Consider the following 27,567-nt stretch of genomic DNA (forward strand, 5'->3'; position numbering starts at 1 on the left):
GAATGGTGATGCAAAAAAGTATAATACCACATAATTATTGCTCAGAACACAATAGTCTTTGTTTTTACATACTGGACAGCTAAACCTGCAGGACGTGATAAGATTACCTTCTTTGGTATACAGGAAACTTGCCCAGAAAACATCACATATTCTTTGGCTGTTGTGAAAACTTCCAGGAAGTAGTTGCTTGTTTTTAAAATAACTCAAGTTGTGTTTTCACTCCCTTTTATTTCTATTTGTGGTCTTTTTTTCACTCCTGAGTTCCTTTTTGTGTTCTTCCTTTCGGTTTACTCCACACTTAAAACTAACAAAAGCCATTTTTGGTCCTGCTGTTTATGGAATACTTCATTGGTCATGAGTGATGACCTGAGCTTCTTATCAAAGTACTGAAAAGCTTTGAGCAATCTTGGTAGATAAGAGAGTCCAACTGGGCTGGAGAAAACATCAAAGGTTCCAATACACGACAGACACTTTCCGTTAATGTAAGCCGGGGGACATGGTTTTCATGTAAAGGTAAAAAGAAATGCTCCGATACAACAACATAACATTTCACAGGCGGCTTTATTTGATACACCTATCAATTGCTTGGTAACACAAATGTGTAATCAGCCAATCACATGGAAGTAATGCTTTTAGGATTCTTGGGGAAAATAGCACGCTGAACTTAAAATTGGTAATCAGAATCAGGGTTGTTCCACCCAATATTAAAAATGTGTCTGTTGACATATTTCCCAGAGATGGATAAGTGGGAAAAAACATATATTGTTAACCAGCTCAGTCATTCTTTTGACCCGGTTGCACTCCTTTAGTTTAAGCTTACCATAAAACATAGTAAGTGAATGGACCCAGCTAGCACTGTGAGTAAAAAGTCCTAAAAATCCTAAAAATCATTCAGGAGTGATCCCAATTCTGCTTGGTAATCGGACTGACTACAAGTGAAAATACTTAGTAACATAAAGGAAGCACAGATGCTATTTTAGACTTGAAACTACTATATGACAAAGCACAGCTAACCTTGGCAGAAAGGTGCTAACCCGATCTAATATCGGAGCTTCTTAGCTAATAGCAGCCTGAGCTGGGTGTGAGTGGGCGTGGCCAGCTCAGGCTTGTTTTCTTACAGCAACAGAGCCCTGAAATGCCTCATACAGAAATAGTAGGGAATAAAACTGCTGAAATTGTGTAACGTGAGAGGAATTTAGTGCAAAGAACTTCATAAACATGTTTTTATAGATCATTGAAGTATTTTAACTTTAAAAAGTCACTGCTGTTAACAAGACTGGAAAGATCAGTTTAGTGAGAGTAACTGAATGTAAATCTGTGAATCTAACTTAGACCATAATAAACATTATTACCTTTTCTTGCATTTGAGAGAAAAACTTGAACTAATTATTGTGCTGGTTGTTCTGTTTAATGTCACACGTGGTTGACAACTGCCGTGGAACCCCTGCGTTCAGGGCCTAAGGAGAGGCGCTCAGAGCGGCAGAAAGACCTCCCACAACATGAGAATTCAAAATGTGTAGGCTACCAACGCAACACACCGCGTCATCGGAGCGTTACTCAGTTTTAAAACAGTAATAAACGTTTCCGTGGCGCACGCAAACCGGTTCACTCACCATTTCTTGGTGCACTCCAAAGTAAGTTCCTGATAAGAAGCCACAAACTGGAACTTGGAAGCCTTTTTACCGACCCGCTGCAGTCTCCTCCACACCGAAGTCATCACTTCTGGTGGTAAAACTTAACTTCACACTCTGAAAAATAGCAACAGAGGATAATCCAACGCTAGTGTCCGCCGGTTCTGCTCCTTATAAGGTTTTATTCTTCATCCGCAGTTGCTGCTGTTGAAACTCGCGCAAGTTGCGACTTGCGCTCATTTGCAATTACTGAGGACTCGCGCACGTATAATAAACAGAAAATGCGTCACATATTGTTTTGTTTCTCGAAGAAAATAAATAACGAACTAGGTATGTAATAGAAGGGGGGTGTAAGGAGAACGGCCCGACTCCCTCCGGCTCGCTGTCATTTACCCAAACTGGAGCTGCAGTTTCAGCTGGACGGCTTCAGGAGCTCTCCCTGTTACTGGCAGGAATCCGCATGGGAGGCTTTCTCAACTCAGCTGTTGTAACGCAGATCTGCTTCCTCTTGTGATAGTCAGACCCCCTCCTTCCTTCTTTCCTCCAGTGACAGCAGCCAGTCACAGAGAGGCAGGATATGCACAGAGTGGTTGGTATGATGCAGCAGAGGGCCATGCAAAATCCTTTATCTCGCTGCTGTGGAAGTCCTACCTGCAGACTTTGATCCTGGCTGTTCATATCATCTGGAACAACCTAATCAAGCTAAAAATATTCTGCAAACTCTTTTTTTATTATTATTGTTTTCGCAGGCTGGAAATGATGCAAATTCATTTTCATGACTCGAGTCACCTTCTTGTGCAGCTGCATCAACAAACATTACCTGAAAAAGTTGGCTTCATCCAAGTTTCCACACAAGTGTGTGTGTGTGTGTGTGTGTGTGTGTGTGTGTGTGTGTGTGTGTGTGTGTGTGTGTGTGTGTGTGTGTGTGTGTGTGTGCGCGCGTCAGGTCAAAGCACAGGGATTTTCCTCTGTGAGAGCAGCAGAGTATTTTTAGGTGGGGTAACTGGGATCATTTATGGACAGAGGCAGCTGGGTGGAGGAGTGTGGTGCAGCAGCAGGGGGAACAAATCCCTCATGACTCAGAGTTTGTCTATTATTACATTATGGGTCCTGCTCTATTGCTTTTGTCCACCGCCTGAACCAAACACACCAACAACAAGCCATGTCCTTTCATTTTCTTAAGCCGGTTGACAGTAAACATCAGGTTCTATTCACGCTTGAACAGGCAAAACTGAGTCTCATAATATTTACGAGAGCTAAAACAACAAGTGATAAGTGGTTATTTTGTGTTTGGGGTTTATCAAGTGTTCAAGGATGTTTTGTGTGATTTTTGCTAAATTTGATGGCTTGTTGTACAACGTCTCAAAATGTATCCCATTTTGTGGTTGTGGCGTTCACCTTTTATAACTTCTTGAGGAATTTTGTGTGTTTTAGGGATCATTTGGGTTTCAATCTGGTTTTTTTGCAAACTTTTCTTCCTTTTGTGGTTTAGAATAACTGTTTTAAGTCTTCGTAGACACTCAGATCTAATTCTAAGTTATTTGTCACATTTCATGATTGAGTCATTTTAAATTTGCATAATGGCTTTCTGCTGGTTTTACATCTTGTTTTGTTGTTTATATTCTCTCCCCACATTTTTAGTTAGCTTATTCTTTTTTTTCATGCTAAATCCCACATTTCATGTTTTTGGCTTATGAAATTTTTAAAGACTTGTTTATTCAATACATTTGCAGTGTTCTCTAGTTTAATACAATGCCTATGAGTCATTAAAAAAGCGATGATGGTACTGTTTTGAGATGCAAAAGTTTGCTGGTGCAGAGGTGGGCTGAAAACTGCAGGATTTCTCATTATATGCACACACTTTGCTTTTGATTGCCTAACAGAACACGTTCAGCCATGTTGCAAAATCACTTTCACCAAGACACTCTCTGCTCTCCTCACTGCAAATTTAAAAAGAAAACCTCCCTGTGGGCAGGCGTAAGCCAAGATGGGCGAGGCCATGAATGCAAAATCACAGTGTGACATCACAGTGTGAGGATTTTCATTTCCTAACATTTCACCATCTTTTTTCCATCAGAAGCTAATGCAGAAGATAGAGTAGGAGGTAATTTTCATGTTCAGTCTGCATGAAAAACCCAGAGTTATTGATTATAATCTGATATAATCATTAAAAAGCATTTTTTAGTCAACACCTTTAACATATGGTTTCTGTTAGGTTCTTTCTATAATGTGAGGTATTTCACAACTTTAGGAATCATTGTGGCAGCGCTGTCTGGTGTTCACTGAACTAACGTCCAATAAAACTTATTTATTTGACAAATAACTCACTGGAATACACCGACTTTGTTTGCAGCAAGCATGCATGCAAGCAGAAACAACAAGAAGGGAAATAAATTAGCATGAATGCTGATTTCTAAATAGGTTTGCTAAAATCTGCTGAAGTTTTGCATGACATTAATTAATCAAAATTGCCAAATTATGTCTTCATAAAGTTGAAAAATAGTCAGAATTGTTGCACAAAGGAACTAAAGGGCAAAGTTGTGTTTGGAAAAATTTAAACTCTGAGCAGTTTTGGGACAGATCTGAAGCAATTTAAATCCAGTCTTCTTGACAGGATAGTCCTGAAAGGTTAAACAGTGAAGCAAAAATATCAAAATACAATTTTACTTTTTACGCAAACATTGTTGTGACAAATGAATTGATGGAAGGTCTCTTAAATCTTCGGTTTGATGGTAAACTGTCAGTGGAGACATTTTTTCAACATGTCCACAGCTGTTCTTTATAAATAAAGTCCAGTCTGAGACAATCTCCTCAAATATCCAAACACAGCATGTGGTTCCCCCAAGGTGCTGCCTTTAGAGCAGGGGGTGGACGGAAGCAGGAGGAAAGGAGCTGTGTCGACCACGTTAAACACGCCCCCTGCTGGTCATTTAAGACAGTGCAACATTTAGAAACCTTTCTGTTTAACATAACAGCTTTATGTCAGATCAACAGGGTGGCCAGGAGTTTTATTGCTTGAAAATTGATTTCATTCATGTTTTTAAAACAAGCTTAAAAACCACTTTTTTATTTATTTGTAGTCAGATGGAATGGTGATGGTTTGGTAACAAAAACAGTTAAAAAAAGTAAAAATGTGCTTTAACATTATTACTTTAGCATTTTTTTAACATTAATATTTTTGCAATTATAAGAGGAAGTGAAAAAGAAATATATCTCATTCTGATTATTAACCAACATGAACATCTTTTGTACGTTCGTTCAGTGCAATCTTTCCATGTAGCACACTCTGTGTTTAGAATAGAATATTAGCTAATATGTAACTATTATGTTTTACAGCATTTAAGCCTCCAAATAAGACAGGTGTGTCTTAATGTTACTTTTTTTGTTTTTTGTTTACTTTGTTTGGTTTGAGGAATGATGTGTCTAAAATAAGCTGTTTCAAAAAGTTCTCATTTGTGAGATTACAAACAGGGAAATTCGTAACTAACCCCTCCAGACTGGAGGAGCAGTGGCTCTACTCCAAGCCCCTCAGAGCTTCTCATCCTATAGCAGCCTGTGCGTTGCCAGTTGCAGCTTGTTTTCCTTAAGTGCAACATGTTCTCACACCTAAGCATTGAAAGCTGATGATGGGCCAAGCATTTGTTTTGGGGCAACGCGCTGTGCCAGAGAGTCGGCTTCCGACTGCCAAGGAAAGCGGATCAATCAAAGCTGAATGTTTTTGGAAGTAGTTTTTAGTTTGTTTTAGTTTTAGCTATTTTAGGGGGATATGTGTGTGTGCAGGTGACTATTACTGTGCATAATTATTAGGCAACTTAACAAAAAACAAATATATACCCATTTCAATTATGTATTTTTACCAGTGAAACCAGTATAACATCTCCACATTCACAAATATACATTTCTGACATTCAAAAACAATTCAAAAACAAACCCGTGACCAATATAGCCACCTTTCTTTGCAAGGACACTCAAAAGCCTGCCATCCATGGATTCTGTCAGTGTTTTGATCTGTTCACCATCAACTTTGCGTGCAGCAGCAACCACAGCCTCCCAGACACTGTTCAGAGAGGTGTACCATTTTCCCTCCTTGTAAATCTCACATTTGATGATGGACCACAGGTTCTCAATGGGGTTCAGATCAGGTGAACAAGGAGGCCATGTCATTAGTTTTTCTTCTTTTATACCCTTTCTTGTCAGCCACGTTGTGGAGTACTTGGACGCGTGTGATGGAGCATTGTCCTGCATGAAAATCATGTTTTTCTTGAAGGATGCAGACTTCTTCCTGTACCACTGCTTGAAGAAGGTGTCTTCCAGAAACTGGCAGTAGGACTGGGAGTTGAGCTTGACTCCATGCTCAACCCGAAAAGGCCCCACAAACTCATCTTTGATGATACCAGCCCAAACCAGTACTCCACCTCCACCTTGCTGGCGTCTGAGTCGGACTGGAGCTCTCTGCCCTTCACCAATCCTTTATGAATAAGTTTTGTAAATAAGTTCAGCAAGTTAACTTCCACAGAGTGTTACTTTGTTACAAAGCACAAGTATTACGTTTGATATATTGTTGCATTTTTATCATTTTAATATTCTTATAGGGATCTTCTGTCCCTAAACTTGTGCATGTTGTTAGATTCCCCAGAGTTAGCTAAGTCGGAAAAATCACTTTTCTAACCAGTTGTTTTAGCATAAAACAATGGAAGGGAAGGCTTGCATTCACCTACAAAAAAACAAAAACAAACAAAAAACACTACAAAATATGTGAATTCACTTACATTGTTTTATGCTAAACTAAGAAAACCAACTGCTGCCAGATCATATTGGGCTGGTTATAAAATGCTTTTTCTGACTTGTCTAACTCTGGGGAATCTTAACAAGACACAATTTTACTGAGTGGTGGAATATTCCTTTAAGTTAAAATGTATTTGTGGAAACCACAGTTTACAAGAAAAAACTTGAATGTTAGATTTATGCTGTGACTGAGTTTGTTTGTTCTGTTGTTTTTGAGATCTGCAAAATAAATCTTATTTGCATTACTTAGAAACCCGAGTGAGTTATGGAGACAGTTCTTTGGTGTGTAATGGAGAAATAAGTTTGCATCAAATAGGCAGAGAATGAAGGGTTTAAGCTTAAGAAATTTTTTATTTTTCTTTCTTTTTTTTTGTGAGGGAGATTTATCGGCCATTATATCGGCTATCGGCCATTGTTAAAAATTTTATTCGGTATCGGTCCCAAAAAAGCATATCGGTCGGGCCCTAGTTAAAACCTACCTACCTGGTTACTCCACATATTTCATGAGCATTTTTTAAACTCAGAAGTACCCCTGAAGCAGGGACGAAATTTTGATTTCAGAAGTGGGGGGGACACAGCAGGCTTGTGCGGATTTGGGGTGGGGGTGTTATGTAAAGACCCTTTGACACGTCACATGCCCATCTCAATAATTTTTCCATCCTCTATATATATATATATATATATATATATATATATATATATATATATATATATATCAAAGTTAAAAAATGTACAACTCTATTATCATTAATATTTATTATCATTATTGAAGTGCAGTTTTGGCTGTTGACAATGGATAGGCCATTGTATTTATTGTTTTGGGTCTTTTTTTATTGTTTTTGGTGCAACATTTTCTAACAGGGAGTGAGATTCTTTTTTTTATTAAATTTTTGTTTGTTATTTTTATTCATTTAGATGTTCTGGTTCTGGACATTTCAATGTTAAATGAAGGTTTATTTGTTGCATTTTAAAGGGTGTACTTGCATTATTATGATATATTAACATTATATTAGTGGTTATTTTGGTCTAGATAATGTTGACAATGATATCGTTTATCATCAACAATTTGTTGGACAAAATATCGTCCAGCAAAATTTGTTACTTTCCCAGGCCTAGTCAAAAGTATAAAAAGTATTTATACATAAACGGTCCCTCCTGAGATCTGGCCGTTATTTCGTTTGCTGTGTTAGAGGACATGCTGAACTAATGTTTTACACATGATCATCACCCTAACATTTGTCACAATGATCAATTTTATGTCTATCGTATCTTCATTATTTCTACCTCACCTGTGAGCCTCCAGCCTCTGCTCCATCTCCTCCAGGCTCTCGTCCTCCATCTCCTACAGCCTCTCCTGCTGTACCTTCACCGGTCTCTCCTCCTGCATCTCTGTCAGTCACCTGAAAAAAAGATGCATGAACTATAAACAGTGGGAGATTTTGGAATGGAACAAACAGAAATATTTACAGGATGGTTCTAGTATAATTCACAATTATTATTAATATAATGTGTAAATTATTCATTACCAATTTGAGTGTATAAAAACATATTAAATATGTTTTTTCCCTTAAAAGTGTTTAAACAGTTGTTGCATTTCAACACACGAAAAATAAATGGAAAAAATAAGATAAATCTAATGAAAAGTGTACATCTTTGACATTAAGCTTAAAAAAATCTGTTGACGATGATGATACTGTTCATTTTTCAGAGCTTTTTAATGTGAAAATATACATTGCAATAGATAAGTTTACAATAAAGTTAAATGATAAAAGTTTTGAAGTTACACTTCTACTACTACTACTACTAGTAATAATCATGATGATAATAGTAATAATAATAATAAATAATAATAATTATAATAATACGAATAAATTGTGTCTGAGGAGTCAGTTATGTGGAGAAGATGAGTTTGTAAAAGTTAGTTTTGAGTATGTGTGTGAAGGAGGAGGTGAGTCTGAGCTTAATGCAGCGGTGTCACATGTCCAACTTACGTTTTGACTTTGAAAGAAGTCTCTTATATCCACTTTCGTTTCTTGACATGCTGCCGCCTGGCTGTGCATAACTACCAAACACTCACAAATGAACACTTATTCAAATGTTATATAATGGAAGCTGAGCTGAGCTCTGATATTACACAGCGTCTAGTTGACGATGTGACTCAGTACCGGTGTTCCCTAGCGGCTCCAAACTAGCAAAACAACGTGAGCACGTTCTGTTTACAACTTGGAGTGACAGCAGCAACAGCCAATAATACGTTAGCAAGTATCAGCAGAGCCAATAGATTAGCTTTTGGGTGGGTCTAATAGGAAACCGGTTTCCGTTTCGGTCCTAGTGCTCAATCAAATCCATTTAATGGAGCGTAATAATGTTTTTGGACGGAAAAAAGTGAAGGGGACCGAAACTGCCTTTTGAAAAAGTGGGGGGGACATGTCCCACCCGTCCCCCCCCAAAATTACGTCCCAGCCCTGAAGGACTTAGTTGTTCGAACTTTTATCAAAACTTATTTTGAACCTGAGAGGGTTGAAGATGCATGAGAAGTTTTGTTAACAAAACCTTCGTCCCCTCTGAAATCTCTTCTGCCTTTGGTTGGGGGGTGAACTAGAGCTCCCCGGAGCCAGATGTGAGGTTGGACCAGGAGACACAGCTAGACCGCTCCTGCTACGTGAACACCAGACTGGCTGTGTGCTCCCCCGGAGTTGGCCCACGGAGTTGGGAAGGATGCTGGGCTCCACCGTCACCCCTTGTCCCAGGACGGAGCCGCGAGCCCGACGCTGCCCCGGCTCGGCGCGCCAGCTTAGACCCACCTCCAGTCAGATCAGCGGTCCTGTCTCTGGTCCAATCAGCGCCTCCGTCATCTGCAGGCGGAGGGACCACGCCTACCTCTAGCAGCCCCCCTGGTAGTTGGACTATAATGTAGAAGCAGGCACTTGCTTCTACCCCTTTGATTAATTAATTAATTAGTTGCACTTGTAATTAATTACACTTGCGTCTACCCCTTTAATAATTGCAGCAGTAAGCAGGGCTCTTGTTGCTATGCACCTGTGAGGGTTTTGACATTAATGACCTATATTTATCACCTTTGTTGTTATTCTTCCGCAGACAATGCTGCTCATACGGCTGTGTGCACCCCCATAAATTATATATCAAAACGAGCGGCTTGGCCACGGGAGGTGTGCTTTTACCTTTCTAAGCAGTTTGACTTACAATGGTGAAATATTTAGCAAAAAACTTTGAAAGGTATCTAATTTAGATGCTGTGACATTTTAAATTTGCATAATATTTGCACAATGATCAATTAAATGTGCACATAATTAAGGGGTAATTAGATGGCAGGCCCTCTAAAGAAGCAGTTTTACACATGCATGAATAATATCATTATTTTGTTTTTTACCTTAATGTCACCCAAAAATTATCATTATCATTATTTTGGGTTTTTCACGCAAACATCACCTAAATATAATTTTTTTGGGTTTTTCACACAACATCAGCCAAAAATCTTTATTTGGCCTCTACAGCATGTGGCCAGTATCTTGACCTGTAATATTATTTTTTCGCGGAAGCTCTAACGGCAGCATGCACCCTCACAAATTACACATCAAAACGAGTGTCGGCCATGGGACGTGTGCCATTATGTTTCTGAGCGTTTTGTTTTACCATGGTAAAATGATTAGATATTGATATTTTTAATCCACATTTTACCAGTTAGTTAATTGTTGATATTTTGGGCTGATGCCTTCTTTTTTGGTGTTGTCTTTTTTATTACAGCACACATGGCACAATATGCATTCAGAAATGAAAAAATATAGAAAAAGCAATAAAACAACAGCCATATTCCAAAGAAAAACACAAAAATAAAACTCAGAAATGCCAAGTAAGGCCATTTTAACATGCTACAGGAAAGTCTGGCTGCTTGGAAGCGAGAAAAACAAAATAATTCTACATTCATAAGTAGCTTAGTGTTGATGAAAAGCAAACGACAAATGGTGAAGTCCTCACATGGAGTTTTTCTAGTGAATGTTACCCTCTGCAGACCAGCTCAAAGCATCTCACCTGAGCAGGTGAAACATTTGCTCCAACCCCCTCATTCTGCTGAAAGACCCGCTCAAGTGATCTGACCTTTTTAATATCACAAACTAATATTTAAAAAAAATCCTACAAGATCTTGTTGAAAATCAATTTTAAAAAAGCCCTAATTTGTTATTCCTAATGTTAAAGAAACATTTGGGGGGGGGGGGGGGGGGGTATTTTTTTCAATCATGTTTGCTTATTTTTCGTTTTCTTTGATTTTTTGCGATCATCCGGTGCTCCTGCAGCTGTGTGCAGTGAGATAAATGGCCACAAGAGGGCAGCATTGCGCTTGTGATGGTCATTTCTAAAAAGTCAGTTTCACTCTACTTGACCCCTGTGATCTCTTTTCATTTTAAACATTTTCACAACAGTTTGAATATTCTTGAAAAACATTTACATACACATAACTATAAACCTGAAAATGAAGAAATGACACAAAACCAAAGACTTGATCCACTTTAGAAACACACACACACACACACACACACACACACACACACACACACACACACACACACACACACACACACACACACACACACACACACACACACACACACACACACACACAGCTGCCAGACAGCAAAGCAGGACGCAATATCTGAGTCAGAGAATCTCCAAAGCAAGACTGCTCAGGCCGCTTTTGTTTAATAATGGAGACTTCTCTACACTTTATCTCCGCCCACATGCTCCAAAACGCACTCATGACATCACTGATATCTATTTTTTGTGCTAATTTTGGAGCCCGCCTATGTGCTCAATCACGTCTGCATTCCTAAGGCAACGCGGGCGGAGCTGAGTGGAGCCGATGCTAGTGTTTAAATGACATTAGTAAAAGTGGAGAAACATGGTTGTTGTTCAATAATAAAATTATTCCTCAAAAATACAACTTGCCTAATAATTCTGCACTGCCTGTATGACTCCAGTTTTCCCTTTCCAGAAAGAAAAGCGTCTAAATCTGTGACACGTGCAGAAGGGCACGCTTCTTATTAGGGCTGCACAATATATCGAAAAATCGTCATCGCGATAACAGGACGTGCGATAGGCCCATCGCAAAGCACGTCAAAAACGGTCATACATGTTTGGTTCAAACATTTCCATCCGTGTCATACATCAACTTTTTGTAAACCAGCTCTGTTTTTTACGCGGAAGTATTATTTGACCAATCAAATGTAGCCCTTCTGATACGCGGCCAATCAGATGGGTCCGTTCCCGTAATATGCCCGCCCCCTACGTAGACCCTTAGGATGGGTGGAATGCAACACCCGAACTGAGTTAGCGGCGCCGTTCCCTTATTCGTCATGCAGGCTCAGATTATCGAACGTACTTTGTGCTGAGGTCTCTGGAATCAGCGCTGCTTTCAAACGTGAACGTGAGTCCGCTCGGTGTCGTTAAGCAGCTGATAATAACCGGGCTGACTCCGACACGTGCTGGTGAACCAACCCACCTCCATGTAGCTAGTGTTCCACCGGGTGGTGATGTTAGCCCCAGGCTCCGGTTAGCTTCCAGCTAAAAGGCTACAGCACTCTCCTCCCAGTCCCACTGAGCTGCTTTTTAAGATCTAGGTAAACTTGTACAATTTGGGGTTAAAACCAAACGTTTTCACATATTTTCCATGTAGTTTTTTACCAGTTCCTCTTCTGAAAGGTAGACAATTGTTTTTCTCTTTCCCTCAGAAAATCTTAATATTCTCCTAGTTTGGCACAGTTCACTTCCCAATTACAGCAACAGCCTTATATCATAACCACATAAGTGGAGAAAATGCTCAATAGCAATGAGAGAATTTGCTGTTGCATTTAAGTGATGTTAACTATTATTTAACATTTAAACTTATTTTCTGATGTTTTTATTTATTCAAACAAAACTGGTAAGGGACGTTTTTCTGTATTTGGAGCATCAGAAAAAGTTTTATGGTGGAGGTGATGTTTTAAAGTCACTGAGAAACTGCATGCATGCAGTTTGTTGTTTTGCTGCTAATACAGTAGCAGGTGCAGCTGCATATTTTTTCAATAAAAATGTTATGTTGTAATGGAATTCATGCATTAGTTTTTGTTTGCTTTGAACCCAGAGCAGACATCACACGCCAGACGACATCAACACTGCATACTTTAGTATTTGTTCATTTATCGTGAGTAATATCGATATCGCAATATTAAGCACTGTTATCGAATATCACAGGTTTTCCTAATATCGTGCAGCCCTACTTCTTATCATTTCTTTCCTCAGGAGCGCCAGAGCAGCGTCCAGCCCGCCTGGTTTAGCCGTCAGCACCTCTCTGCCTCCTGCTCTGCTGCTGATTTCTGCCTGGATTCTGGTTCTTTTGCTGTGCACCTCCTGCAGGTCCCCCCCCATCAACATACAGTATATATAGGGTCCCTCCTCGAGCCGCCGCTTAAGTTCAGGATGCCGCTCAGGCTCTCGGGCAGCGGCGGAAGCCCCTCAGCTGCGTTTAGGGCCGCGGCTCTGCTCAAACTCCTGTTTATCGCGGTGGATCGGCTGTAGGAACGCCGAGCGTCCTCACCTGGTAATAAATAAATGCTGCTCTTTGTGCAGATGGGGGCATTCACCGGTGGTCCCCTAATGAGACACAATGCATTAATGTCTGCCTTCAAAACCTTCCTGATGCAGCTAATTAATCCTTATGTCAGATTAATGAAGACACTAGCCAGTTACTTAGGTGGTTTCTGAACAAAGCCTGATGGTTTAAAACGCAACAGTAATATATTTTCTGGACTGGATATAGCCGATTTGATCACTACATTTATTTATTTTTTTTCTACTAGATTTGCTCAATTTGATCAGTTCACACGTTTTTTATCTTGTTTCTGTTTAAATTAGGACATGTCATGTAGTCCAAACACAAAATGGCAGTGAAATAATTCAACAGCTTCATCACAAACACTTTATATAAGAAAAACTGTCAGTTTCCAAAAGGCTTCAGATTAGCGAGTTAAAACGAAGGATTTACATGAAAGTTGCACATTTGAGAATAAACTTTTTATTTAACCACCTATGTGCTAGCATGTAAACCGGCGCCCTCTGGTGGACAAAATGATCATCTACAGAGCAGAACTGAATTTATTCTAAGTCACATAATTAGAAAACGGATCACTAATTTTTTCAAATATTAAGTCCTAATAATGTACAGCGGGAAAGGTGTGTATGTTCTAGATTAAATATGAAAATGAAGATTCTGAGTCTCAATTTAAAATTTGAACTACAAAATGTCCTCACAGACACACTATGTTATTTACATCAAACCTTTTTTACTCATCAAACGATCAAAGACAACTAAAGAAAGTCGATCTGCTTTGACAACTGATGAATGTTTGTACTCATAATTTACAGTTTGACAAAAGCAACATACTTCTACCATCGGCACACCTACACTTTTTCAAGAGGAACTTGAGCACATTTGAATTGTGATCCAATTTCCATTTAATTTGAGCTTTAAGCAAAGAATTAGGCAGAGAGATAAAGCCGACCCAAAGTTTGTACCCTACAGCAGCCAGAACAAGAAAAGATATTCCCGTCACTCCGTAGAGTCAACCAGTCTCCTGTGGTTACTGGCTGAGCTCCTTGAGGCTGCGCAGTGAGCTGGCGCAGCTGGTGATGAGGCTGCAGAGCTGGATGCTTGCCTCAAGTGAGGATGAACTCTGTAACTGGGTAGTGGCCCAGCGAAGTTTAGTAAGAACTGCTTCCTCGGCTTCCTGCAGCACAGGTCGTAGAGCGGCGCTCTGCGGACTGACAGGGGTACGAATGGGAGCTACGCTTGGGCTGGAGACAGGAGCTGAAGGAGATGGGGCGGGAGGTGGAGGCAGGAGGGCTCTTCCTCCAGCAGCAGCGCCCTCACAGTGCTCTGGTCGGGGTTGAGGAACCGTCACCCCTGCCTGACTGCTGCTGCAGGGTGTCTCGTTGAGTTGAGAGGCTTGGGTCGGTGGAGGGGACTGAGCTGCAAGCTGCTGCTCTCTCACCTGAGACAATGCAGCCTGAGCATTCAGAGCTGGAAAACGGAACAAAGAGGTGGGACTGAAATATGAACTGGAGAGATTAAATCCTAAAGACACCACAGAGGAACCAGCTGCCCTTTTTTAGGGCCTAATGAGCTCCAAAATCAGGGGAGAGCAGACACAACTGGCGCTCACCAGGGTTATCTTTGTCGATATCAGAGTCCAGCTCCTGACACGAGACACAGTAGTTCTTCTGCTGCTTGTCCTGTAGAAGAATAGTCTGAAAACACACACACGAATACACACAATCACTTATATAGCCATAATTATGTTTTATAATATTTGTTACTACTTCAACTTCAGGACAAACTACCAGAGGCCCAAAAAGAACAAAAAAACACCACTTGAAGTCAGTCAACAAAAGATGTTTGGACCTAGAAAACAGTGACCGGTGTTTAGCGCCATCTCTTTTCCTCTGGCAATGCAGGTTCCTGTTTCCGGCCAAGGACAATCGCTGATGGGAGGGGTGAGCGTTCCTTGACAGTGTTTGAGTTTAAGCTTAGCTTGTTTTGAAGATTTGCTTTTACCTTTTTTAGTGTGTCATTACAACAAAATGATAACCGCAGTTCTCTTAAGGTAATTTGAATAAGTCAGTAAGTAAACATTTTGCAAAAATACTTTCATAAAACAAAAGATAAATTCCTTATTAATGCTTAGGCTCTGTCCTCAGCAGGGAGGCCACAGAGAGGTGCAAGATTGCTGTCAGGGTGGCACTGGCCCACCCTGGACCCACCCCAGAACCGCCTCGGGCCTGAACTCACCCCGCAAGCATCGCAGCACTCCCCCAGCATCTTGTAGCCTTTTAGAAGGTAGTCTCCCATCAGCTTGCTGATTTTATCTTGCCGTTCCCTTCGAGCTTGGATCACCTTCATCTCCGCCTCACATGGAGGTTCCCACTCAAAGTCCTCTTCATCTGCAGGTCAGCAACAACGGAGTAAATTAACTGAATCGCACCAGTGCAAAGCTACACAACCAGAAACACAGCTTTAATATTTACGCGTGGTGATTTATTTTCTCGTTGTTTGGCTGAATTTTTATCAAAAGGGGTCAGGAAATGACAAGTTAGCCAGAAATACAACGCTGTTATCGTGGAGATAACACTTTCCCCGGTGGCGATGAAAAATATTACAATAAAAATAAAAATACCGCAGAAATCACCGCTTAAATGAGTGCCAAACGACGTAAGACACTAAAACACACAGTGAAACGGCAAAGTTAGCAAGGAAATAACAGTTAAGTTCACATACCTCCATTCAAAGCCATGTTGCTTCAGTGCTACACGTTCTGCGTGATGACATCAGGCGCTGTCGTCGACTTCCTCTTCGTTCATCAAACTGAAACCATGCAGCGGGTTAGAGCGCCCCCATGTGGGGGTGATGCGCATAGACATGTAGACACCCGGCGCTGGAGAGCGTCACTGTGTCGCCGCCATATTGGATGGGTCTCCTTACTGTCCAAAGTCAATGCAGAGTGGACAAATTTGCCCGTTTTTTCCAGCCTACCATAGCTATGTGTATATAAACCATCGACATATACATGATATAAACACTAGTTGGTGAAAGCGAGAGTTGAGGGCGTAGCTAAACGGCGGCCATCTTACCCCAGACAACAGACCTCTGCTCTCAATGGTAGCAGCTGGAAGGTGAGCGATCAGCTTGATGTAAAACAATCTTTACTCGATTAAATATTAACACATTTACAAGCGATTTGCCTTGATACAAACCTTAGAACACATAGGCTTGAGATAACATACTTGCAAATGTTAAAATAAACGGTTTTGCTTTTGAAAGTGACTTAATTGTGAACCATGTGCCCCACCTATAGGCTATTTGCGTGTTATTCAGGTTGAGACCACAATAAGTAATTTATTTGGTTTTACAAAACCAATAACGATTTTACGACAGCCAATTATTTTTTGTCCAAATGGCTGTGTTTGGGGATTTATTTTTTTATTTTTTTGTATTGGCACTGGAGCCTATCTCCAGCAGTCAACGGGCATACAGGAGGGGTACACCCTGGACAGGTAGCCAGCAATATATATATATATATATATATATATATATATATATATATATATATATATATATACATACATAATTTAGCCTTAATCTATTCCTGTTCTGTGAAATAGGTTTTGTTTAGAGATGTTTCAAGATTATTTTGAGGTAAGCCCACATAAACAGAACACATATGCAAAATGTGCACCCCAAAAAATAAGACAACCAACATCCAAATTACATCGGTCAGCTAGAATGGGCCGCCAGCAATAAAATGTAACCCAGCTAATTATTTTGTATTTTCACTATTTCTCGACCTATTTATTGACTTTCTTTTATTCTGTCATGAATCGTGTGTTTGTCATGTGTTTATATACATATCTATGATTGCAACAACTGGCGTACTATTGAAAACAGATCACATGGGATTACTATGGACCTTTCTAGCCTACCTGATGGAATTTTATATCTTAATTTATTTCATCTACTTTTAATTATTATACCATACCATGTGTCTGATTTCGTGAAAAAAGCTTGATAAAATGTGATTTCAAGTTGGATAAGCACCTTCCTCAGTAGAAATGAATGCACTGGGGTGAATGGAGGCCCATCTAAGATGGCATCCGACGTTTGCTTATATATGCCTGTGGTGATGTATGTATGTATGTATGTATGTATGTATGTATGTATGTATGTATGTATGTATGTATGTATGTATGTATGTATGTATGTATGTATGTATGTATGTATGTATGTATGTATCTATCATCTATCTATCTATCTATCTATCTATCTATCTATCTATCTATCTATCTATCTATCTATCTATCTATCTATCTATCTATCTATCTATCTATCTATCTATCTATCTATCTATCTATCTATCTATCTATCTATCTATCTATCTATCTATCTATCTATCTATCTATCTATCTATCTATCTATCTATCTATCTATCTATCTATCTATCTATCTATCTATCTATCTATCTATCTATCTATCTATCTATCTATCTATCTATCTATCTATCTATCTCTATCTATCTATCTATCTATCTATCTATCTATCTATCTATCTATCTATCTATCTATCTATCTATCTATCTATCTATCTATCTATCTATCTATCTATCTATCTATCTATCTATCTATCTATCTATCTATCTATCTATCTATCTATCTATCTATCTATCTATCTATCTATCTATCTATCTATCTATCTATCTATCTATCTATCTATCTATCTATCTATCTATCTATCTATCTATCTATCTATCTATCTATCTATCTATCTATCTATCTATCTATCTATCTATCTATCTATCTATCTATCTATCTATCTATCTATCTATCTGTCTGTCTGTCTGTCTGTCTGTCTGTCTGTCTGTCTGTCTGTCTGTCTGTCTGTCTGTCTGTCTGTCTGTCCACCCGTCCACAATTAATAAGCAATGTTGCATGCATTTTATAATAATTTTTAAATAAATTTGTAATTTTATTCTGTTGTACATTTTCTTGATTATTTGTTGGAATGTTTGTTGTATGCATTAACCAGTCTGTTTTATTTAGTAAATCTTGCTCTATGTTGCTGCGTAACACGACAGTAAAACTATTCTACTCCCTGTAGAAGGTCTGGGATCTTGGATGAAATGGGCAACATACCTGTGGAGGTTTATTGTAACCAGAATGCAAAAACTACATAAAAAAAAGAAACACAAAAGTTAATTTCAAAGTATTTCATTGTTTAGTGAGATGTTTGACAGGTTCAGTAAAATTATAATAACACACTGAAAATTTCACTCAACAGGAAAGTAAGTGTGTTACTTAGTTTGAATGCACAGTGGCATTTATGGACTTCAGACTTAATCTGTTTCATCTTTTATTTATAGACAAAGGCATAGTCATGTCATTTTTGTGAGACTCATGTCAAACTGTTAAATTCAGTTTGGTAAACCAAACATTCTCTATAGCTAAAATTCAATACCTCCACTACAGAAACATAAACAAATTAAAGCTGTGAGAGGACAGAAGTTGAAGGTTTTTTATCCTTCTGTTCTGCTCTGAAGAGACGTCCTTCCTCTCCTGTTCGTTGTCCTTGACACCAGCCACACTCCTTATTCTTTCATTCTTTATCTCTGGTTGCCTTCTTGAACTTCTGAGGATGCCTTATCGATTCGCAGGACAACCTCCTCTCTAGAGAAATAAAGTATTATATTTAGAAACTATACATATACAAGATGTCTATAGTAAAGGTGCATTTTAACTAATACTTACAGCAATGTGTGGTCCTTATTCTGCTTGGTTTTAAAGGAAGAAAACAACAACAAAAACATCAGTCAAACTTCAACCTCAGTTGTTACAAACTCAACTATGTGTGGTGAAAAAGTACCTTCAGGTTTGGGGTGCATGAGGTTCAGGGGAAGCTCCACTGTGACATCACTGTGCAGGAGAATAAATCAACCAATCAGCAAAGAGGAACAACTGGCAAATAATGAGATGCAATTTAAACCACAGCAATAGATGAGGCTTACCTGGCAGTGAGGCCACCCAGCAGGCTGAAGACAAGAACAAAATTAGGATTTAATCCTGTGTGATCATTACTTATGACATACAGTTTAATGTCAGTGCAGACTCACCCTCCTCCAGCCACCATGAGGTTAATTTTAATCTTGTAGGAAACCAGAATACCCAACACCTCTTTCTCAATTTCTGTCTTCAGCCTGTGAAGGAGGAATTAGAGGGATTTAGGGGAATTAACAGATATATTCATATGAGGTGTAGAACTGTGAAACATCCTGAGTTGCATTCATAAAAGACAAAGCTAGAAATTCTAAAATATATAAAAGAGAAAAGGGCTGTGTCCAAGTAAATATTTTCTTTTCTACTCATGTATTTGTGAACTGACATGGTGGTAGAAGCCAGGTTTGTGTCCTCGTCCTTAAGCCGTCCGTCCAGAGCCAGACCTCTTTTCTCCTTGTTTTCAGACAGAGCAGGTTTGATGGTCAAGGTTTTCTCAAAAGTGCTGTTGGCCTCCACCGTCTCTCTGGACGTGATAAAACACAAAAGCAAATAAACACATCAAACCAATATATCGATCGGCTGATATATTGATCGGCAGGTATATTGATTGGCTGATATATCGATTGGCTGATATATCGGGCCAGTATTTACCATTTTTTACATATTGGCATTGCCAATATACCTCTTTAGTAGAGCTGATATCAAAACAGGCACATCCATGGGCAGCCTAGTGTTGCTGCCAAGTTTTATTTGAATATAATTTTACGTTCCTGAGAAACATCAGCTTCATAATTGCTCTAAAACATTATTGTCAGCCAACATTTCTTGTTATTTTCCTGTTTGTATATTTGTAGAAAGTGGAAAAAATTGAGATATCGGCCATGAAAATCGTCCAAAAAATCAACAGCACATATCGACCACGGGCTGACCATGCCCTCTACTTATTGTAGGCAATAGAAAAAACAATTTCAGTCGATCTGTACTTGGCATGCCTTTGGTGTCTGCTTGACATACCCAAACTCCTGGCTCAGAACGGGTTTGGTGTATTTGTCTGCTGAGTAGAGGACAATGTCGGTGGTTTGTTCCACTGAAAAAAAGAAAAAGATCATTAATAATCAGGTTGTGTGCTAGCCATAAGCAAGCTAGCAACAGAATAAGATTTGGGTAGAACGTGTATTTTCACAGAGGCACCCACCAGTGATTTTAATGTGCTTGACCGTTTTGTTGCTCTCATTGTTGATTTTGACTTTGATTGGGATAGATTCACCATGGAAGTACAGCTGTGAACAACAAAATAACCTAATTTAGTTTAAGTTATACATAAAGTGTGTGATGAGAAATGTTTGAGACTCACATCTTTCTCCATGGATGCTTCGAGGTGGACTGGTTTGTCCGACATCATGAAACTTTTGCAGACATCCGCCTTTGGCCCGGCACCCACATGGGATGGGGCGTACTGGATTTTACGAATAACTAGACGAGCGGTGTCTCTGTGTGGAGAGGTGGAGGGAAGATTAGGGAACAAAACCCAGAACTGGAAACAAAACTATGGCTAAAATGTAAAGACGGCATACTTCTTTTCAATCTTCTCATCGGGGTTGTTCTTCTCTTTGGCCAAGTAGGTTTTAACCTCAAAGTCAACACCGCAAGCCTGCAAGCAGAAATACAATTATGCCAAAGAGTCATGGTGTTGCATTGACTTACTATAACCGAAGAAAAAAAGCAGCTAAATGAGGAGACTTGCCTTCCCTTTGTCTTCGGGTCCTGGTTGCAGAGAGACTGAGCATGGCAGGTTGTTGGGAATCTGAATAGAAAAAAATGATTTGGTTGGCAAACTTAAATACTGATGTGCAAGACAGAATACATTTTAACCCATTTTTTAGGCTGTGGCATTTTAAAGGAGTTGTTCACTTGTTTAATCAATATATTTGCTGTGGTCTCTAGTATGAATTAATGCCTTGCAGGCAGTAGTCTGGGCACAAAAAAGCCCACAAACCCCTGGCTCAGCGGGACCAAGTCTGCAGCATCACAGCAGAGCTTCAGACGGCAGGTTTTGGAGTCTTACTTCCTGATATTTAGACATCTCGCCCCTGGTTGAATGACAGAAATGCGATTTTACCACTGACTTACAATATGGATATTTTATTTCTACAAATAGCACAAGCCTGGAGGAACTTCTGCTGTGTTGTGAAGTTGCTAATGCTAATGGTTTGCATAAACTAGCCGAGAAGTCCCCTGCTGATTACCGGACATTAAAACAACATCAGCCTTCCCCATCATAAATCATGATGGGTGAGTCCATGAATGCCAATTCTCAGTGTGACATAGATCTGTGAAATTAGAGTTTCACCATCTATTTACTATCAGAAGCTAATGCAGGGGATAGAAGTAGAAGACTGTTTTCATGTTCAGCTGCATGAAAAACTCAGTGACCGATTAAAATCAGAAACAAAAAGCATTTAAAAATGTTTTAGCAGTCAACTACACCTTTAAAAATGTCCAAGTCTTATATTTCAGTCTTTATTTTACCAAAATTCATCCAGTTATGATTAAACAAGTAATGTGTTCAAGTAAAACGTAAAAAAAGAAAAAAGAAAAAATAGAACATGACGCCTGGATCATCTGAGGTTTTAAATGTTTCCCGTACTTCAAAGGAGAAGGGGTACGAGTTGTCTCCCGCCTTCTTCATCAGGGTTTCGTGCATGGCACTAAGTGCAGGCTTGGTGCCGTCAGGGTAGAGCTGGACTTGATGGATCCAGATGTCCTTCCTGAAGCACAGTCCCATCACATCCAGGTCTTCACTACCATAACGGAAGGCACATGCCAGCTGTACAAAGACTGTCGACCAAAAGAGTATGTTTTATTATTTCATCACTTCTTTCTCCAGTTAGACTTTTAACTTTAGAGATCCAAAGATGTAAAGGACTCATAGAAGGAACAGGTTATTAAGATACCTTTCCTGTCACCAAAATCAGCTGGGTCCAACTTCACAACGCCATCTGGAATAAAGAATAACAGCTATAGCTATAGTCTTGACAGTGCATTTTTATGTACACAAAGTGAGTTAAAAGGAAAACATACCAACTGCTTCCACTTTAGTGATGTGGTCCACATAATCCCTCTTTCCCAGGTAGAGGGTGAGCTGTCAGAATAAGAGAGAGAGAGGGAGGGGAAGTAAAGTTTCAGACGATAAAACGATTCAAAGTGAACGTTGTGAGCTTCTAAACAAGAGAACACTGACCCCTCCATTTCCACTGGTCTTCTTAAAAACCCTGCAAACAGAAAAAGGACAAAAACCTTTATTTCTTTAATTTTGGCAAAGAAAAACAGGACTAATTTAAAAGTGCAGTGTAAGAAAGGAAATATAGAGTTAAATTAACCACGTTATGTCAATTGGTTCCAGTAAATCTAGTTGCTCATATGCAAATAGTAACATACATTTACTTTTAACATAACAATGTATAAAAATATATATTTATCTTTATATTTAATCAACTAGGTTTAGAGCAGTGGTTCTCAACCAGCGGGGCGGGAGGGCGCAAAAGACGGTGCACCCCTGTCGGAGATTCCTTGACGGAGAATACAAAGTAGATGCCATAATCAACGCACTCCCTCCTCTGTTCTGGATGCCTTGACATTAGAGGGGGGCCCTCACTGAAAATAATTGAGAATAACTAGTTCAGGGGAACCAGTTGACATAACTTAGTAAATTAAATTCATCATGACATTTCTTAGAGTGTACGTTTCTCAGCCTTTGGCAGTAGGGCAAAAGACATTTTATTCCACTTCATCCAGTTTAAGAAAAGCTAAATGTGGAGCGGCTTAGCCTTATCCTGCCCAGATTGAGAGGCTGGGTCAGGTGAGGGAGCCACAAACACTGAGACGATGTTCACAAACAGCTCAGAACCCGTGTGTCCCGTGTGAAGCTGATTACGAGTGTTAATGTCTGTGAGCATATTCTGAACAACACTCCAAGGCCTAAGCTAAAGTAAATGCCTCAGGTGTGTTTGTCACTTTTAGGAGATGACCTTTAGCTCTGAGGTAGTCCAACTTCCACATTACTCTTGGTTTCTAAGTGACCTTTCAGTAGGTTTCAATTTATTTTTAGTGGGCAATCATAATATTTCATATCCTAGAATATTGTATTATTTCATGTTGTAAAATAAATCATGTAGTTATGTATTGTATTTTGTTATATTGCATTTCATTGCATTATATAATTTCACATCTTACATAATATTGTATTGTATCGCATCACATGAAATCGTATTGAATCGTATTGTTTTGTATCATATCAAATGGTTTCAAATCGCATCGCATCAAATCGTATTGTATCGTATCGCATTGCATCAAATCATATCGTATCAAATTGCATCACATCAAATCGTATCGTATCACGTTGCATCAAATCGTATTGTATCATATCAAATTGTATCAAATCGTATCGCATTGCATCAAATCGTATCGTATCAAATCGCATCAAATCACATCGTATCAAATCGCATCACATCAAATCGTATTGTATTATATCGTACATAGTATCATATATGTATTCTATTCTACTGTATCGTATTGTCTGCTTATGCAACATAATGTATCTTTTACAATTTTACCTAAGGAAAAAACTGAGAAATTTCTAATTGCACACACTGAGCCAAGATGTGCCCAAATGGTCATTTACAAGGTCCACCTGGATTTCTATCAACTAATACCACTCCAGCTTTTCAGTACTTAACCTTTTTTTGCATGAATTTGGTTCAGCAAATATTCAGATCATATTCTGTGGCTTGCTAAATGTTTAAGACTGCATCTAGATACTTTCAAAGGATTATTAACATTATAAAGTGGATTTCTTTTTAGGCTGAACAGGTATTTTTTGTAAATTTCTGCTGTGTTCCATATTAATTTACTCTGCTCAGTGAAATAAGTGTTGCTTTTTAGAACTTTAGAGTATTCTCTAGAATCCTACCTTTTATTTTGATACCAATAACAACTCAAATAAACCTTGTAGTTCTTGACATTTACTCAATTCATTTTGAGCATGTCTTTTTCAAGCAAATCTCTGTAAAATTGCTTAGGGTTGAAGGCTTTATATTGAATCAAATAAAATCTTGAAAATTACTTCTGTTCATGATCTGTCATATCATATTGCATCATGCATCTTATTTGTAACATATTGTATTGTAATACATTGTATGCCATTTTATATAGTATTGTAACATATTATATCACATTGTGTCTCAACATATCATATATCTGACATCATTTTGTATCATATTGTAATACCTTATGTCGGATCGTATTACATTGTATTGTGTTGTATGCATAATATCACATTATAAATCAGATATTTTGTATCATAATATACGATGTAGTATTTTCTATAATATTGTATTATATTTTACTACAATATTACTTAAAATTGTATTACAGTGTAGTAAGTTACATCCTATTGTAGTGTATCGACGATATTGCAACATATTGTGTTATACTGTATTTGGTCATTTCACATTGCGTCATAATTCATTCTGGTAAAAGTGCACTTGCTGGTCATTCACATAAACATAAAGTGTGCTGTTTTGACTTTTAACCTTTAGAAAGAACCACTAAATAACAAATAAAATCAATACTTACTTTGCCATTTTGGAAGAATTTCGATGGTGTTCTGTTGGAATTAAAAGGAAAAAGAAGATTAAAACACTAACTGAGCACCTTCTGTTGGGTTTTTGGCAGCTGGATTACAGGTTCTGTTTTAGGAGTGATAAAGGTTAATCTGTTGTAATGAGATTACACCCATGGTGTTAAAGGCCACGACCAAAGCTGTAATGCTTTCTGCTCACTGCTCTCCATCCAACAAACACAGGCCTCACAATTTACAGAACACGATGCCATCATCACCATTCCTCTTACACTGATGGAATGGCTCCTGTCTCAGAGGACTATGTAAGGACAGTTAAATGCATCTGCATCTTGGTGTGATCTGTGTATTTCTGGATACGAGATACCACGTCTTAAAAGTAGCTTACTATACAGTAGCCCTAAACCCAAAATTATTTTGGTCTTCAGTTGTACGTGAAAAGTCAAAGTTGTGCTGTCAGTGTGACTTTTTTTTATCACTATCAAGGTAAATTTTATTTTTGCAAATATCAAAAATACTTTCAAAAATACATAATTGCTTGCATTCAATACACCAGTAACCCCAGATTGACGACTATTTCCAAAATAATCCCACAACGATATATAATTTTAACTCTGGAACAACTGACTGGGTTATTGAAAAATACACACAAAAAATGGTTAGGGTTTTTTTTAATTATGAGAAGATATGATCATTTTAACAGAAAATTAAGTACAGGATAATGAAGTGAAATATTTCAGGGGTTGATTATTCATGTTTGCTGGACTGATCGTTGCGCAGAAGCAACAAACAGTAACAAAAATGTGTTAATTAAACAATCCTAATTTGTTTTTCCAAATGTTTTCTCAAACTACAAATCAATTAATATTATGATTTATCTTTAAATAGTTTTAGTGTTGTCCACAAAAGGCTTGTGCCACCCATGCACAAAAACTCACCCCATTTTAACAAGTCTGGGCACACCACTATTTAAATTCAGTGCTTTAACAGTTTTATGTTCACTTAGAGATGTATTTTACATTTACTTGATGATGACTGAAATATTTTTTAGTAATAATTATCACTACCACAAATTTGACTTGTTAGATGGGTTTGAGTGCCGTTAATCTGGGAAGCATGTATGTAATTACAATAAAAAAACATCGTTTATGAAGAATTTTTGCCGAGAAGAGAGAAATCTGCAGTGAGCATTATTTAAAAACATCACTTTTCTTTTAAATTTTTTTATTATGCTTTTCAACTTAAATGATACATTATTAAAGAAGTAATATGCTAATTTGAGTAAATTATGAAAAAATGCATTAATACTTGTAACACTATTTTATATATATATATATATATATATATATATATATATATATGTGTGTGTGTGTGTGTGTGTGTGTGTGTGTACATATATATGTATGTATATATATATATGTATATATATATATATATATATATATATATATATATATATATATATATATATATATATATATATATTTAACCTGTTAGTATGAAAAGAGCATTTCAACAATTAGTTATTTAGTCGACTGTGAAGTTTAATAAAGAAAATCAGATTTCTGAGTCAAAGCAAAAATGTAACGTCTTACCTTAACTTCGTAGCTTGTGATCTTTTCAGTATCAGAGAGAGTTGAATGAGTTCCAGAGCAGTTGTTCTCCCTTTTATACCGTTTTCCTCCAGCCATCATTCAGACTTAACAGGTTCACCTGAGCTGTCGCTGACTCCTCCGAAATCCTATTAAACAATCAGTGGAAAGGGTTTTTTTTGGCTACGAAGGGTTTAAAAATGGCACCTAACTAAATCAGCAACCACCACACGGCTGCGTTTGTAACACACTGGTAATCCCTTCTCTGCTGCCACAATTTAAATAACCACACTCAGATTTAGACAACCTGATGAATTAGCATTATTACTTTAGTTGATGATGGATTTTTTTTTCCTCTGGAAAGAGTTGATTATGATTTAGAAAAATGACTAATTTAGCATGAATGGGGGGCTTAATAATAGCCCCTTTAGTCCCTATATTTATTGTGAACTGAGTCAGATCTCATATTATTAGCTGCTCTCATAATTAATTTTATTACGAAAGAAGTAAACAAACTAAGAACTATATTACTGCCAATAAGAAAACAATTAGATTATACCGAAACATAATTATCTTGGCAATAAAAGCTCAAACAGTTTAATACCTTTCATAGGCTGATATTTATTTGTTTAGAACATAGGTTTGAATGTAATTTATTTGGAGTCTTTAATGACTGATTTGGGTTAGGGTTTGGTACACGCGTAGAACACATGTTAAAGTTTATCATGGGTTTTCTCAGAAGGATAGTGCCAAATGAGTCAGCATTTAATTTAACCCTGAAATACCAAACCGACTTCAGCTCGTAGTTTTTATTCTTATGAAATGTGGTTTTATGGTCAAAGATGGAGCCATTTCAGCACAATGACAAGAAGTATGGTTGAAAGAGACGAAATACAGCTTTCAAACCAAGGAACGCTCAACTGTACAGCAATGGTGGTGGTAGCATCATGCTGTGGGTAAACAAAAGCTGAGATTGGGGGAGGGTGACAGGGAAAATACGATGGTTTGGTCCTTTCAGCCATTGTGTCTCCATACGTAGTTGGACCTTTCAGGACTTTGCTAATATGCATCAGCATATTGTGACCATTTCAGCAGTGAGTAACATCACAGATCAGCATCAAAAGGTGTTTACAGACATTAATAACATTAAAAAAGTTTTATTCTTTCCTGGATAAGATGACAGTAATGGATGGATGGATATTCTGTCAAAGTGTGTTGTAACTTTATCAATTTCAATCCATTCAGGGGGCAGGTAGAGTGGCTGTGTGACGTAAAAAGCAGCTTTTAGTGGCAAGAAGAAGCACTGATTTTTATAGTGGACTAGGAGACA

The 27,567-nt window shown here is 38.3% G+C and overlaps 4 protein-coding genes across 21 annotated transcripts in view; all 4 read right to left on the reverse strand.

The window, feature by feature from the left end:
• The window catches only part of ehbp1l1b (EH domain binding protein 1-like 1b), a 38,775-nt gene extending 30,046 nt beyond the window's left edge, over positions 1 to 8,729 (reverse strand). For 15 of the 18 annotated variants that reach the window (XM_070555816.1, XM_070555814.1, XM_070555812.1 and 12 more), the window contains exons 1-2: positions 2,025 to 2,440; positions 1,614 to 1,748 (exon numbers count right to left, since the gene is read on the reverse strand). In XM_070555816.1, coding sequence (XP_070411917.1) covers positions 1,614 to 1,717 — 104 coding nt within the window. In that variant the 5' untranslated portion in view covers positions 1,718 to 1,748; positions 2,025 to 2,440. The other 3 variants (XM_070555803.1, XM_070555804.1, XM_054731073.2) reach the window with 3 other exon arrangements.
• A 3,627-nt stretch (positions 8,730 to 12,356) lies between these two features.
• Positions 12,357 to 13,758, reverse strand: LOC139072044 (leucine repeat adapter protein 25-like). Its single transcript, XM_070555234.1, has 3 exons — positions 13,746 to 13,758; positions 12,862 to 13,122; positions 12,357 to 12,829 (listed from the first exon to the last, which is right to left on the reverse strand). Exons 1-3 carry the CDS (start codon positions 13,756 to 13,758, stop codon positions 12,669 to 12,671), a joined length of 435 nt encoding a protein of 144 aa, XP_070411335.1. The 3' UTR covers positions 12,357 to 12,668.
• Positions 13,373 to 15,836, reverse strand: znrd2 (zinc ribbon domain containing 2). The gene is made up of 4 exons (XM_015961370.3): positions 15,742 to 15,836; positions 15,256 to 15,407; positions 14,630 to 14,714; positions 13,373 to 14,487 (listed from the first exon to the last, which is right to left on the reverse strand). Exons 1-4 carry the CDS (start codon positions 15,755 to 15,757, stop codon positions 14,048 to 14,050), a joined length of 693 nt encoding a protein of 230 aa, XP_015816856.1. The 5' UTR covers positions 15,758 to 15,836; the 3' UTR covers positions 13,373 to 14,047.
• Positions 15,837 to 18,208: 2,372 nt separating this feature from the next.
• On the reverse strand, positions 18,209 to 26,336 carry arr3a (arrestin 3a, retinal (X-arrestin)). The gene is made up of 17 exons (XM_015961363.3): positions 26,241 to 26,336; positions 24,642 to 24,672; positions 22,249 to 22,279; positions 22,089 to 22,149; positions 21,962 to 22,006; positions 21,655 to 21,845; positions 20,752 to 20,811; positions 20,582 to 20,658; positions 20,362 to 20,497; positions 20,203 to 20,287; positions 20,022 to 20,094; positions 19,393 to 19,530; positions 19,124 to 19,207; positions 19,019 to 19,042; positions 18,877 to 18,926; positions 18,762 to 18,781; positions 18,209 to 18,680 (listed from the first exon to the last, which is right to left on the reverse strand). Exons 2-16 carry the CDS (start codon positions 24,647 to 24,649, stop codon positions 18,777 to 18,779), a joined length of 1,068 nt encoding a protein of 355 aa, XP_015816849.1. The 5' UTR covers positions 24,650 to 24,672; positions 26,241 to 26,336; the 3' UTR covers positions 18,209 to 18,680; positions 18,762 to 18,776.
• Positions 26,337 to 27,567: the final 1,231 nt, after the last annotated feature.

This window comes from Nothobranchius furzeri, chromosome 10 (genome assembly GCF_043380555.1).
Source record: "Nothobranchius furzeri strain GRZ-AD chromosome 10, NfurGRZ-RIMD1, whole genome shotgun sequence".
Classification (NCBI taxonomy): Eukaryota; Metazoa; Chordata; class Actinopteri; order Cyprinodontiformes; family Nothobranchiidae; genus Nothobranchius; species Nothobranchius furzeri.